Consider the following 13,671-nt stretch of genomic DNA (forward strand, 5'->3'; position numbering starts at 1 on the left):
TCAATATACTGAACAGCCTGTTGTTCAAATGCTAGGTGACGGCACCGAAGGCATCATTTGCTAAAACGACAAACCTTGACAGATCCGGTCGACCTGAATGTGTGTGTGGTCCGTAAACCGGTCGACTCGGAGGCCACAGCTTGAGCCCAGTGAAAGTTTCGGGACCTTTCGTCGAGGATGCCATAGTATGTGGAAGGCAGTAAATTCTCATTATTGACATCCTTATCAAAACCGCATACGAACGATATCTAAGAACATAGAAGTCGTATCTCAACCAAGAATTCATTTTTGGTGTCGGTAGACTGACATTTTAACCTGTAAAAACGCCAAGGGAAGAGAACGCTTTGGTCTAATTGGGGGGGAGGGGGTAGATCTAAAGCTAAATCACGATCACCGGGAATGCTAATGTCAACTCTTCGGAGTGATGTTTCTCGGAGAAGTTCTTCTTCACAGAGAGGAGAAGCAGGCGATCTGAAGCACATTCGTACTAACTCTTTTGTGTCACATTGAGAACAAATCCATTCGAATCACCAGCTTTGCTACAAGCTCGCTGTCAGTTATCTATAACCAAACCACAATCCGCAACAACATTAATCTCACCAAGTCAATCGCTTGATTCTTCCTGAGATCAAAGAACGAAGAGATCTTTCGAAGGATACATTTATTGATATCAAATAGTTGAAGTGCGTCCTCGCAGGAGGTAGGGCGGTCTCTGTTGGATCTAAAGCACAATAGTGTTTAAATAATCGAACATACCGTGACTTCCTTCGTACTGCCCCTCGGTTTTCTGCCCCTCGCGGGTCCAGTTTTAGACGGTGTCTGCTGAACTGCTTCTAGAAGATTGATAAGAGCCGTAGACTAGATATTTCCTTCCGTACCTGGGTCACCGCTTCGACATCTAACAGAGAATCTTTTCTTCTTCAGAGAGGATACACTGGAACTTGGACAGGCATCGGTTGATTGGGGAGTTCTTGTACGCCTTTTTCGAGTTGGATCTGTCTTGGCTGCAGTGACCGTTAGTTTTCGTCCATCTTCTGTTGGTTTAAGGCGATACAAACAATCCAAAGGATATAATTACCCAATCCAACCAGGCCCACGGTTTCTGGGGCCTTGCTCGGGGGAATGCCTGTTTCTTCCTTCAGACACTTTCCTTTAACCCGACTAGCAGTAGGTTGTGTGCATGTTGAAGCTGAAACAATTGGGTTTGCTGAAGGTGAGGTATGAAAAAACTAGTCACCTGAGATGGAGTCGCGACTGCGCAAGGCCTTCCGTTGTGCTGATGAAGTTCTCCGAAGTACGAGTTTACTATCCGATTGTGGGGTCTTTATACGCCTTCGTGAAACCAGCGGCACTGCACTCAGAAGTTTCTTGGTATCATTATACTGTACCGAATCAACAGAACCAGTGGCCACTGCCCTTGTATCATGTGGAGCACCATATATAGAGGGAGTTGGATCTGAAGGCGATAAGTAGCATGTTAGGTTAGATTGTACCTGGAATGGAATTTCCACTCGTAAACGGGAGCTCAAGTTTTTCTGACGAGTTTCCATTGCCTACTGCGGGTGAGACTGCAATATGCGCAGTGTTTGAGAGGCGCTTAATCGGCGTCGTGACTGGAGATTTTTGCGTCTCTGCATACTGGAGGCAAGTCAAGAAATCGGCAACATTTGAAGTATTAAACGTACGTGTCCCATCTGAATTGATGTGGTAGCGGAACTTTTCTAACTTACCTAAGAGATCTCGACGTCTAACGGTCGATTTGCGCTTTCCAAGTGTGGGGTCCCCTGTAGTTGAATGAATGATTCTCGACCCACTGTGTTGGACGACTGGTGTTGTCTCCAGAACAGGTGTTGATTGTTCACAATGCTGTAATTGATCATCCGCGGTTATAGTATCAATGCAGCCAAGTTGGGTCTCGTCTGCATTTTTGCAAGTAAGTTCAGTAATGCCGTTGACTTGATTGGGCCGCTCAGTCACATTATGACTCTTCGCTGAACGAGTTGAGGGAGTCTCCAAGCGCACATGTTGACTCTTACCAACCATGGATTCTACCTTGCAGGCTGCATCTTATACAACAATCAGAGTATTTAAACTGACTTACTTGAAGAATCTTGCCGCCTACTTGAAGATCGTCGAACTTCATTACGACCGATAGATGAGCCTTGTGAACCAGGTGTTTTTAACCTTGATTGTCGAGTTACGCGTCCTGAACTATTCGCAGTTGCCGGTTGAGACTCCGAAAGACCCACGACCTCTGACTCATCAGTTTGAACCAACTGAACTTGGTCTACTGTGACATCTGTGCACACCAGGAATAAAGTAAAATGCAAATATCCCGAGCAACTGAACTCAACCATCCGGTTTTTCGATAGATTCGGGAAACTCCCAAACAGTATATGGACTCCCTCAGGATAGACTGCTCAACAAAATGATGCATCTAAACCTTCAATGATCTCAACGTTCAATTCGGAGCCGCATAACATCATAACTGGTATCCTATTGCAAGTAGATAGAATCACGTTGACACAAAGTGGTGCGATCACATGTGATGACAGCCTCACAAAAATGGGTGCATACATGTATGCACACCAAGATGATCATCGAGCAGACAAAGCAATTAAAACCATGGCCAACTACAGTAGACCACGTGTGTACGATCTCAGTCTAGCTTACCACCGACGCAGATCATCCCCACAACGTTCGCCTCCCAACTGCGTGTGGACTTTTCGTAATGTTAAAAATGCCGTTCTGTGACCGCCTTGTGTAGACCAAAATTGCTAGCTATGAGGGCACCCTGAACATGATCTAGGAGAGGTGCGGACTCCCAGCCCAACCTTCTGGAAACCATGATTCGTTATCCTCGGTTGATTTGACCACTATGGATCGACTTTCCTACAGCGATCCCGATTTCTGGCTGTGTTTGAATTTCCTTACCTAGACTGTGTTAGTTTGAACAACAGTGTGAAAAATATGGAGTACATCCAGCGATTAAGGGCAGTATAATGCATAAAGAAAGATATGCTGGCCCATACTAGTTTTTATCGGCTCCTGAACAAAAGCCTCTTAACTCGAACCAGGAGTACGCTCACGTGTCGGATCAGTAACTGCATCCATACTCCCGGGCAACCGATTCGTGCTAAGAGTATTTTAACAGTAACTCGACCGGATGGTCGCACAGATTTAGGGGTCGTCCAGTTACCTGAATCTTTACTTCCATTTTCCAGCGATGAGTTCTTATCCGGTGGGGGCTCGTCATTACTTGGATGCAAATCTCCGATTGGTGACACAGCAAGCGTTGTTCTTTTGGGTCTCGGTGTCTCAGCACATTTCGCGTAACCCGTAACGGCGGTTTCCTGTGAAGCCTTTCCCGACTGTGATATCTGTGGTCGAAGATAGTCGAACAATTCATCTGGGAGAGTGAATTTGAAAAGCGACACAAATACCTGGATGAAGGAGAGGCGATTTGGGGGAAATACTATGTTTTACACAGGGTCTTCCATTAGGAGCCGAATCAGACTGCATCGTCTCCACGTGCCCCTGTAGTGTATCCAGTGAATCCTTAGGAGATCGCAAGTGGAGATACTCCACGATAATCGATTTTTTGGAAGTAGCTCCCTCACCGTCTGTTGCATTCGGAATGCCTCAAATAAAGGAAATCAGATCAAGTACCTTGGTGACGAATATCGGATTTCTTTGAAAAAATGGAGGCGGTCGTATCCATTTCGGTAGCGGCGACCGAACACGATGGATCGTCGTAATCCATGCTAAGGGGTGACTGGATGACATTTACTTTACTTATTCATTATAACGGAAATTAAGATCCAACCTGCATTGTCCCCAATTGTGATTGCGGGTTCCAGAGTACCAGTAGTCTCAACAACTACGTTCGGCTCCGATAACTGTCCAGTTACGGGCAGTACGCTCAGTTCCGTTATATGTACTGTTGACTCCAAATGCTTGAAGTCAATGACACCTTTCAGGTTCGAAGAAATAACCTCGGATATCAAATGCGCTCCATCGGTTGGTGACTGCCTGGGGGTGTGCGTCAGAGCAGGATCTCGAAAACAGGACCGTAAAAACATAAACAACGAAATACCTCACCTTTAACGCTCTTCTTCTTCTTCGACATCAACAGAGATTTCTGGATAAGTTTTTTGCTTTTCTTGGAGGATGACTGGATCTTCTTTTTCAGGCCCGCTTCTAATTTATCCGATTCAATTTTAACATTCTGTGTAGCTGTTGGGCTCAACAACTCCACAAAGTCTTCAAGTTCATAATTGTTAATGATGGTTTGCAGAACTTGTTCATCTGAGAGATCCTGGCTTTCGAGGGGTGCTGTTATTTTACCATTTCCATTGTAAATCCATGTAATTAGGCTATGCGCATGGAGGTAATTTGCAACAAAATCCTACAGGAAATGAACAAAAAATTGGCGTACTTTGGGGGAAAAGATAGGCGCTGCGATCTCAACAGATGCCCATTTATACAATGCTATCAGTCTAACCGCGTTAGTCGGGCATTTGAAGTAGGCCCTAGGCAAGCAGAATATTCGTCTAAACGGTTGGATGAAGTTAATTTAATCTCCAACCTGCAAATGCCATGTGCAAATTCACTGGTGCCAGTCACCGTAGTCATTTGCAGCAGCACGTCGATCAAGTAAATTGGCGTCCCCACTAAAGTGAGTTCGCACCACGATGCTTCATTCGAAGATGGTGGTGAACTGGGAAAAGGATGGGTGTTTCAAGCAAGAAAGTATTACACATACCCAGCCCAAAACTTGCAGTCCATGAAAGCAGCCAATAAAGAAGCCAGGACAGCGAATTCTCGTAAACTGTACGGCTTAGTGGGTGCACAGTGGATTTCCAAAAAGAACTTACCTGACGGCGATTCACATTTCTCACGAAAAACGCGGAGAAAAACTTCTTCAGACTAACCAGTATTGACCTGAAAACATATGGTTATACTCGTTGAAGGAAACTTACTCGGCATTGTCCTTTTTCAGGTTGGTGTGCATCCACCTGTGCGAATAAAAGGTTAACCAAAATGACAGGCCAAGAAAAAGACCTTCCCTGAGAATGAAAAAGATACACTGGCGAACCAAGCCACAAGTTACCAGGACTTTTCGTTGACTATTTCAGTATTCCCCCGTAAAAAAATAATTACTGACACCTCGCCGATGGCTACTTTTGGGACATCTTCACAGGTCGGAAGCGAATCATGTCGCGGTCTTATTGAGAAAGTAGTCGATCCCCAGTATTCTCATTAAGCTCGATTGTGACTGATATGTTAACTGGGACAACGTATGGGAATTTGGACAAATAATGAGTGGTAAATTAGGTTGCCAAAGCCGTGCAAGCTATGTAAACTCCTTCGGGAAGTGGACTGAAGCTCCCTTAAGAAAAACGAGGTATTTGTCGTTCAAGCAAGCCCACAAAGGTAAATCATTCCACTCCGGATCCAAAAAATATCGGAATTCACCCCCGAACGTCCATGCCCTTTCTGTTAGGATTAGCGTACATCCTAACCCATTTCCCCAACTGTTGCGAACTTGGAAGTCTACTTATCTACTCACCAGATTTTCATAGTTAGCAAACTGCCAACATGAAGCATTCTTTCTCCAGTCGAATACGGCGTGGCAAACACATGAAGTAAACCTCACAATCAGTATGTGACAATGGTGTGATTAACTTCCGGGCATTGTCCAGGACGGATCTATATTGCCCACCTTTGGTTCACGCCAATATTTACCACTAAATGTGTCGGTATTCAAGCGTAATGTAAAACAAACCCATTTGTTGGCGACTCCAGCCAACCTCATAAACGCGGTTGGTGACCTTTAAGGTAGTATATAACGAGTCATCTACATCAGCTAAAGTCTCAATAAGAACATAGGGCGGTGTTTAGTTTTTTAACCCCTATGCAGCTGGGTTCACTCCCAAAATTCCTACTGTGATCCTTCCTGATGGAGAAGGTACCTCGGGAATAGGCATTTTGTCGGCTATAAAATGTGTCAAAGCAAAATGCACCGATGTCAGGACTTTGAGCTAAAAGGTAAATAACCGGTCAAACACATTCATTCTTCTGACAGGTTAAGCTCACTATATTACAGTGGCAACTCGAACCTTGGGATCATTTGTCCCAAGTGTACAAAACACAGCACTTAACTCCCACCGATCACGAGCTACGCGAAATCGCCCTAGTCAGCTTTAACCCTGTTTAAGTTGGAGCAATAAACGAGCAATGAAATTTCCGGCATTTGTGTCTTAGGTTGGTGAAATGGAGTGTGCTTCAGCCCGTAGTTCGTCTAGAGGACAGCACAAAAGTACGTGTTTAAACTATCCCGAGCGGCTTCTGAAACGCTTGGGTCGCAAACACCGAGATCGAATATGAATATGTACCTGTATTTAGGAAACGAACGTGAGAACCTCAGGCTACAGTTTAAGCCGGATACTCAAACGCGGCACCCACTGGACTGCGAAATCCGCACTTCGTCCGAAGACAGTTAAAATTGGACCTCCAGGCCAACCCCTCATAGTCGGATTTAGTATATTGCCTATATTACTTCAGAAGGCTCTGGTATCCCAGTTGTCCCAATCGAAAGTTTGAATAATGACTTGTCAGCGCCGTTCAGGTACGCGTTGGCAACAAATGTTCCGAAACTCATCACCTGAAGGAGAGCGGGATGCCGTACGGCAACATAAAGGGTCCGGACGGTGACCTAGGGTAGTCTACCAATACACTGCAGGACAAAATCAGCAGAAAAACCAACAGGTGAAAGCACATTTCTGGAAGCCCTTGGTCGTTTGTCAGGAAAGATATCCACTATAGGTTATCTTTACACACAGCAGGCATCCATAAACAAAACAGTGTCTGCTCTGGATTGCGCTACACACCGACCTGCATCCTCCTACTCGAGGATTTCACTAGAATTGAAACCATGTCGACAAAAAAGTCTGAGCAACTTTGTTCAACTGTCATTGTTTTATTTTGCGTGAGTGGACAAAAAGCTTCCTTGAATTTTGCTTCAAGGTGGACATTTACAAGACGTTGCACTTCACAATCTAGTGGTAGATCTCTCAAAAAATGAACCCAATCATTAAAACTGGAGTTTGAGCGAAATCGAGTCGTGTGCATTCTGAGTAAAGCTCACCTTTCAATATTATAAAATGCCTGTTTGTTCTTCGGGTCGTGAATATATCGTTCCACTAGTTCCTCTAGTGTAGTGTGTGACGAATTCATCGCAGTGTCTTTGTTAGAATGACTAGGTTGAAAAGGGAAAGCATCGAAATTAGCGGTGTATCACAAACATAGCTATTGTAACTCTGAAGCTGACCTCAAGCGGAAGATAAAGATTATATGGGCTATAGCAGACAGCGACAGCAACTTATTTACTGTTCCTTCTTCCTACAACTGGTAGGGCGTACTATTGGTCCGATTTTCCTAACAGACCTTATCAATGCTTGGGAAAGGCACAGAGCTTCCGTAATGTCATTCGCGCACACAGGTGACGATTCTGATTCATGGATCAGTATGGATCGCAAAGCCGCAGTAATTTTAGCCCTTGGCAGACAACCGACCGCCATGTCGGTGCTATAGGCGTCAAAGGTTAGCAAAAGCTGCACTGGCCTTCCTGACCTGAGAAGTAATCTTGTCTCTAGCCAGTCCAGAACCTATACAACTACCTAATTGAGCAAATTCATCCACCACATCAACTGGATCGTTTCCAAGCATGAAGTTTGGGCTTGATCGCACTTAGTCTTGTGGCAGTACTTTACACTTTGTACGTGTGAAGCGCATGCCGACCCGTGCAGCAGAATTATTTAGGTTATTTAAGAGGGTTTACATTCTTGAATAATCTGAATCAAACTCATCATCATTGTCAGCTGCAATAACTGCGTACTTGTCGTAGAGTGATTGTAGCTGCCTCAGTTTCGTTCACCGATGATTCGGGGAGGTGGGGTAGGTAGCTGCGCATTGGAGGCGGGAGCTGATAAATTAGTGCGTAAATACAGCACTGTAGGTAGAGTATTAGGTGGGGGTTGGGAAGGGAGCTATGCATTGAAGGTAATAGCTTGGATGCACCAGCGCATTGATGGCACGACTGGGTCATGTCTGACAATGTCTCTAGCCATTGATATAGGCCGCCCCGGGGTCTCCATCAAAGAAGACGGCAATGACCAGCACGGCTGAGTTTGCTGATAATGGCTTTTATACTTCGCTGCCAAGCCATTGTTTGACCGCCTCTGGCTCTCTTCCACCCTTAACGTAGTTGTGCGGAAAGAGCCCTTCGAGGAAGTCGGTCGACTGACATACGCAGCACGTGAACAAGCCAGCGCAACCTGTGCAGTGTGATCAGTTTATCGATCGAGGGTGAGTTATTTCTCCCGGATACCATTCGACGTACTTCAGCATTGCTTATATGGTGTTCCCACCAGATTCGGGCAATGCTCCGAAGACATCGGTAGTCAAACACTGAAAGTCTTTTGACGTCGTCGGCACGCAGCGGCCAGGTTTATGGTCCGCATAGTAACATGAAGCGCACTGCAACATTGTAAACTCGACCCGTGATAGAGAAGTTGATGTCACACCTACGCCACAGGTGACGCAGGTTCGCGAAAGCTGCTCTGTCCCACCCCCAATCCGAATGACAAATATTGTCTTTCGCGAGACCACCGGGACTTATATAGCTGCCCAGGTAAACAACTTTGTCTACTACCTCAATGGGTTCATCATCAAGCACGAGGCTAAGGTTCGAGCCCACCTATTCTTGAAGCAGCTCTTCACACTTTGCAGGTGTGAAGCGCATGCCGAACCGTAAGGCGGAATTATTTAAATTATTTAATATTGCTTGCACTACCACAAGGTCAGATCCAAGAAGAGCGTACTCGATATCTGTGAGCGGACGTCCCGGGAGTATTTCTACCCCACAGGCATTAGAGGCTGGTAGTGAGTCTTCCATGATCTCTTCAATGACGAAGTTGAAAAGGGAATGTGAAAGAGGACAGTCCTGTTGGACACCACTTGATGTGGTGAACTGAGAAGAGAGCTTCCCGTAGACCTTCACACGACCGCGGGAGTTGGCGTACAGCGCCTTAAGGAGGGTCAAGAATTTGTGGGGGACACCTTTGCTCCACAGACACTGCCATAGTGCCTGACGGTCCGCAGAGTCAAAGGCAGATTTCAATCACGACCACTGTTGGCTTCCGGAAGCAGTGTCGCTGTTCCAGAATCTGTCAGAGGGTGAAGGTATGATCGATTCAATCTCTTTCAGGACGGAACCCAGCTTGGTTTTCACGGATCTGCCTCTCCCCGTGTTCAGTCGACCTTCGAAGGATAAGACCAGAGAGTACCTTTGATGCCACAGGTAACGGGCTGATGCCACACTGGTTTTCACACAGCGTCCGCGTACCCTTTATATAGATGCGGATAACTGTCGACATGCCCCATTCTGCAGGCAACTTCTTTCTGCTCCATATAGCAGCAATAAGCTTTGTCGGAAGGGTCGCCAGAGATTCTCAGTAAGTAGGCCCTAGGCAAGCAGAATATTCGTCTAAACGGTTGGATGAAGTTAATTTAATCTCCAACCTGCAAATGCCATGTGCAAATTCACTGGTGCCAGTCACCGTAGTCATTTGCAGCAGCACGTCGATCAAGTAAATTGGCGTCCCCACTAAAGTGAGTTCGCACCACGATGCTTCATTCGAAGATGGTGGTGAACTGGGAAAAGGATGGGTGTTTCAAGCAAGAAAGTATTACACATACCCAGCCCAAAACTTGCAGTCCATGAAAGCAGCCAATAAAGAAGCCAGGACAGCGAATTCTCGTAAACTGTACGGCTTAGTGGGTGCACAGTGGATTTCCAAAAATAACTTACCTGACGGCGATTCACATTTCTCACGAAAAACGCGGAGAAAAACTTCTTCAGACTAACCAGTATTGACCTGAAAACATATGGTTATACTCGTTGAAGGAAACTTACTCGGCATTGTCCTTTTTCAGGTTGGTGTGCATCCACCTGTGCGAATAAAAGGTTAACCAAAATGACAGGCCAAGAAAAAGACCTTCCCTGAGAATGAAAAAGATACACTGGCGAACCAAGCCACAAGTTACCAGGACTTTTCGTTGACTATTTCAGTATTCCCCCGTAAAAAAATAATTACTGACACCTCGCCGATGGCTACTTTTGGGACATCTTCACAGGTCGGAAGCGAATCATGTCGCGGTCTTATTGAGAAAGTAGTCGATCCCCAGTATTCTCATTAAGCTCGATTGTGACTGATATGTTAACTGGGACAACGTATGGGAATTTGGACAAATAATGAGTGGTAAATTAGGTTGCCAAAGCCGTGCAAGCTATGTAAACTCCTTCGGGAAGTGGACTGAAGCTCCCTTAAGAAAAACGAGGTATTTGTCGTTCAAGCAAGCCCACAAAGGTAAATCATTCCACTCCGGATCCAAAAAATATCGGCATTCACCCCCGAACGTCCATGCCCTTTCTGTTAGGATTAGCGTACATCCTAACCCATTTCCCCAACTGTTGCGAACTTGGAAGTCTACTTATCTACTCACCAGATTTTCATAGTTAGCAAACTGCCAACATGAAGCATTCTTTCTCCAGTCGAATACGGCGTGGCAAACACATGAAGTAAACCTCACAATCAGTATGTGACAATGGTGTGATTAACTTCCGGGCATTGTCCAGGACGGATCTATATTGCCCACCTTTGGTTCACGCCAATATTTACCACTAAATGTGTCGGTATTCAAGCGTAATGTAAAACAAACCCATTTGTTGGCGACTCCAGCCAACCTCATAAACGCGGTTGGTGACCTTTAAGGTAGTATATAACGAGTCATCTACATCAGCTAAAGTCTCAATAAGAACATAGGGCGGTGTTTAGTTTTTTAACCCCTATGCAGCTGGGTTCACTCCCAAAATTCCTACTGTGATCCTTCCTGATGGAGAAGGTACCTCGGGAATAGGCATTTTGTCGGCTATAAAATGTGTCAAAGCAAAATGCACCGATGTCAGGACTTTGAGCTAAAAGGTAAATAACCGGTCAAACACATTCATTCTTCTGACAGGTTAAGCTCACTATATTACAGTGGCAACTCGAACCTTGGGATCATTTGTCCCAAGTGTACAAAACACAGCACTTAACTCCCACCGATCACGAGCTACGCGAAATCGCCCTAGTCAGCTTTAACCCTGTTTAAGTTGGAGCAATAAACGAGCAATGAAATTTCCGGCATTTGTGTCTTAGGTTGGTGAAATGGAGTGTGCTTCAGCCCGTAGTTCGTCTAGAGGACAGCACAAAAGTACGTGTTTAAACTATCCCGAGCGGCTTCTGAAACGCTTGGGTCGCAAACACCGAGATCGAATATGAATATGTACCTGTATTTAGGAAACGAACGTGAGAACCTCAGGCTACAGTTTAAGCCGGATACTCAAACGCGGCACCCACTGGACTGCGAAATCCGCACTTCGTCCGAAGACAGTTAAAATTGGACCTCCAGGCCAACCCCTCATAGTCGGATTTAGTATATTGCCTATATTACTTCAGAAGGCTCTGGTATCCCAGTTGTCCCAATCGAAAGTTTGAATAATGACTTGTCAGCGCCGTTCAGGTACGCGTTGGCAACAAATGTTCCGAAACTCATCACCTGAAGGAGAGCGGGATGCCGTACGGCAACATAAAGGGTCCGGACGGTGACCTAGGGTAGTCTACCAATACACTGCAGGACAAAATCAGCAGAAAAACCAACAGGTGAAAGCACATTTCTGGAAGCCCTTGGTCGTTTGCCGGGAAAGATATCCACTATAGGTTATATTTACACACAGCAGGCATCCATAAACAAAACAGTGTCTGCTCTGGATTGCGCTACACACCGACCTGCATCCTCCTACTCGAGGATTTCACTAGAATTGAAACCATGTCGACAAAAAAGTCTGAGCAACTTTGTTCAACTGTCATTGTTTTATTTTGCGTGAGTGGACAAAAAGCTTCCTTGAATTTTGCTTCAAGGTGGACATTTACAAGACGTTGCACTTCACAATCTAGTGGTAGATCTCTCAAAAAATGAACCCAATCATTAAAACTGGAGTTTGAGCGAAATCGAGTCGTGTGCATTCTGAGTAAAGCTCACCTTTCAATATTATAAAATGCCTGTTTGTTCTTCGGGTCGTGAATATATCGTTCCACTAGTTCCTCTAGTGTAGTGTGTGACGAATTCATCGCAGTGTCTTTGTTAGAATGACTAGGTTGAAAAGGGAAAGCATCGAAATTAGCGGTGTATCACAAACATAGCTATTGTAACTCTGAAGCTGACCTCAAGCGGAAGATAAAGATTATATGGGCTATAGCAGACAGCGACAGCAACTTATTTACTGTTCCTTCTTCCTACAACTGGTAGGGCGTACTATTGGTCCGATTTTCCTAACAGACCTTATCAATGCTTGGGAAAGGCACAGAGCTTCCGTAATGTCATTCGCGCACACAGGTGACGATTCTGATTCATGGATCAGTATGGATCGCAAAGCCGCAGTAATTTTAGCCCTTGGCAGACAACCGACCGCCATGTCGGTGCTATAGGCGTCAAAGGTTAGCAAAAGCTGCACTGGCCTTCCTGACCTGAGAAGTAATCTTGTCTCTAGCCAGTCCAGAACCTATACAACTACCTAATTGAGCAAATTCATCCACCACATCAACTGGATCGTTTCCAAGCATGAAGTTTGGGCTTGATCGCACTTAGTCTTGTGGCAGTACTTTACACTTTGTACGTGTGAAGCGCATGCCGACCCGTGCAGCAGAATTATTTAGGTTATTTAAGAGGGTTTACATTCTTGAATAATCTGAATCAAACTCATCATCATTGTCAGCTGCAATAACTGCGTACTTGTCGTAGAGTGATTGTAGCTGCCTCAGTTTCGTTCACCGATGATTCGGGGAGGTGGGGTAGGTAGCTGCGCATTGGAGGCGGGAGCTGATAAATTAGTGCGTAAATACAGCACTGTAGGTAGAGTATTAGGTGGGGGTTGGGAAGGGAGCTATGCATTGAAGGTAATAGCTTGGATGCACCAGCGCATTGATGGCACGACTGGGTCATGTCTGACAATGTCTCTAGCCATTGATATAGGCCGCCCCGGGGTCTCCATCAAAGACAATGACCAGCACGGCTGAGTTTGCTGATAATGGCTTTTATACTTCGCTGCCAAGCCATTGTTTGACCGCCTCTGGCTCTCTTCCACCCTTAACGTAGTTGTGCGGAAAGAGCCCTTCGAGGAAGTCGGTCGACTGACATACGCAGCACGTGAACAAGCCAGCGCAACCTGTGCAGTGTGATCAGTTTATCGATCGAGGGTGAGTTATTTCTCCCGGATACCATTCGACGTACTTCAGCATTGCTTATATGGTGTTCCCACCAGATTCGGGCAATGCTCCGAAGACATCGGTAGTCAAACACTGAAAGTCTTTTGACGTCGTCGGCACGCAGCGGCCAGGTTTATGGTCCGCATAGTAACATGAAGCGCACTGCAACATTGTAAACTCGACCCGTGATAGAGAAGTTGATGTCACACCTACGCCACAGGTGACGCAGGTTCGCGAAAGCTGCTCTGTCCCACCCCCAATCCGAATGACAAATATTGTCTTTCGCGAGACCACCGGGACT

General features: G+C 45.6%; 1 protein-coding gene across 1 annotated transcript; it reads right to left on the reverse strand.

The window, feature by feature from the left end:
• Nucleotides 1–858: 858 nt before the first annotated feature.
• On the reverse strand, nucleotides 859–13,386 carry T265_13296 (hypothetical protein; the record flags this gene model as incomplete). Its single annotated transcript, XM_009168184.1, is given in 15 exon segments — nucleotides 859–1,034; nucleotides 1,079–1,189; nucleotides 1,238–1,456; nucleotides 1,494–1,694; nucleotides 1,731–2,060; nucleotides 2,102–2,299; nucleotides 3,200–3,409; nucleotides 4,102–4,408; nucleotides 4,893–4,944; nucleotides 9,980–10,015; nucleotides 12,148–12,244; nucleotides 12,571–12,667; nucleotides 12,898–13,048; nucleotides 13,080–13,295; nucleotides 13,301–13,386. Coding segments are annotated over 15 exon segments (2,487 nt in total).
• Nucleotides 13,387–13,671: the final 285 nt, after the last annotated feature.

Source organism: Opisthorchis viverrini (assembly GCF_000715545.1).
Source record: "Opisthorchis viverrini unplaced genomic scaffold opera_v5_55, whole genome shotgun sequence".
Lineage (NCBI taxonomy): Eukaryota > Metazoa > Platyhelminthes > Trematoda > Opisthorchiida > Opisthorchiidae > Opisthorchis > Opisthorchis viverrini.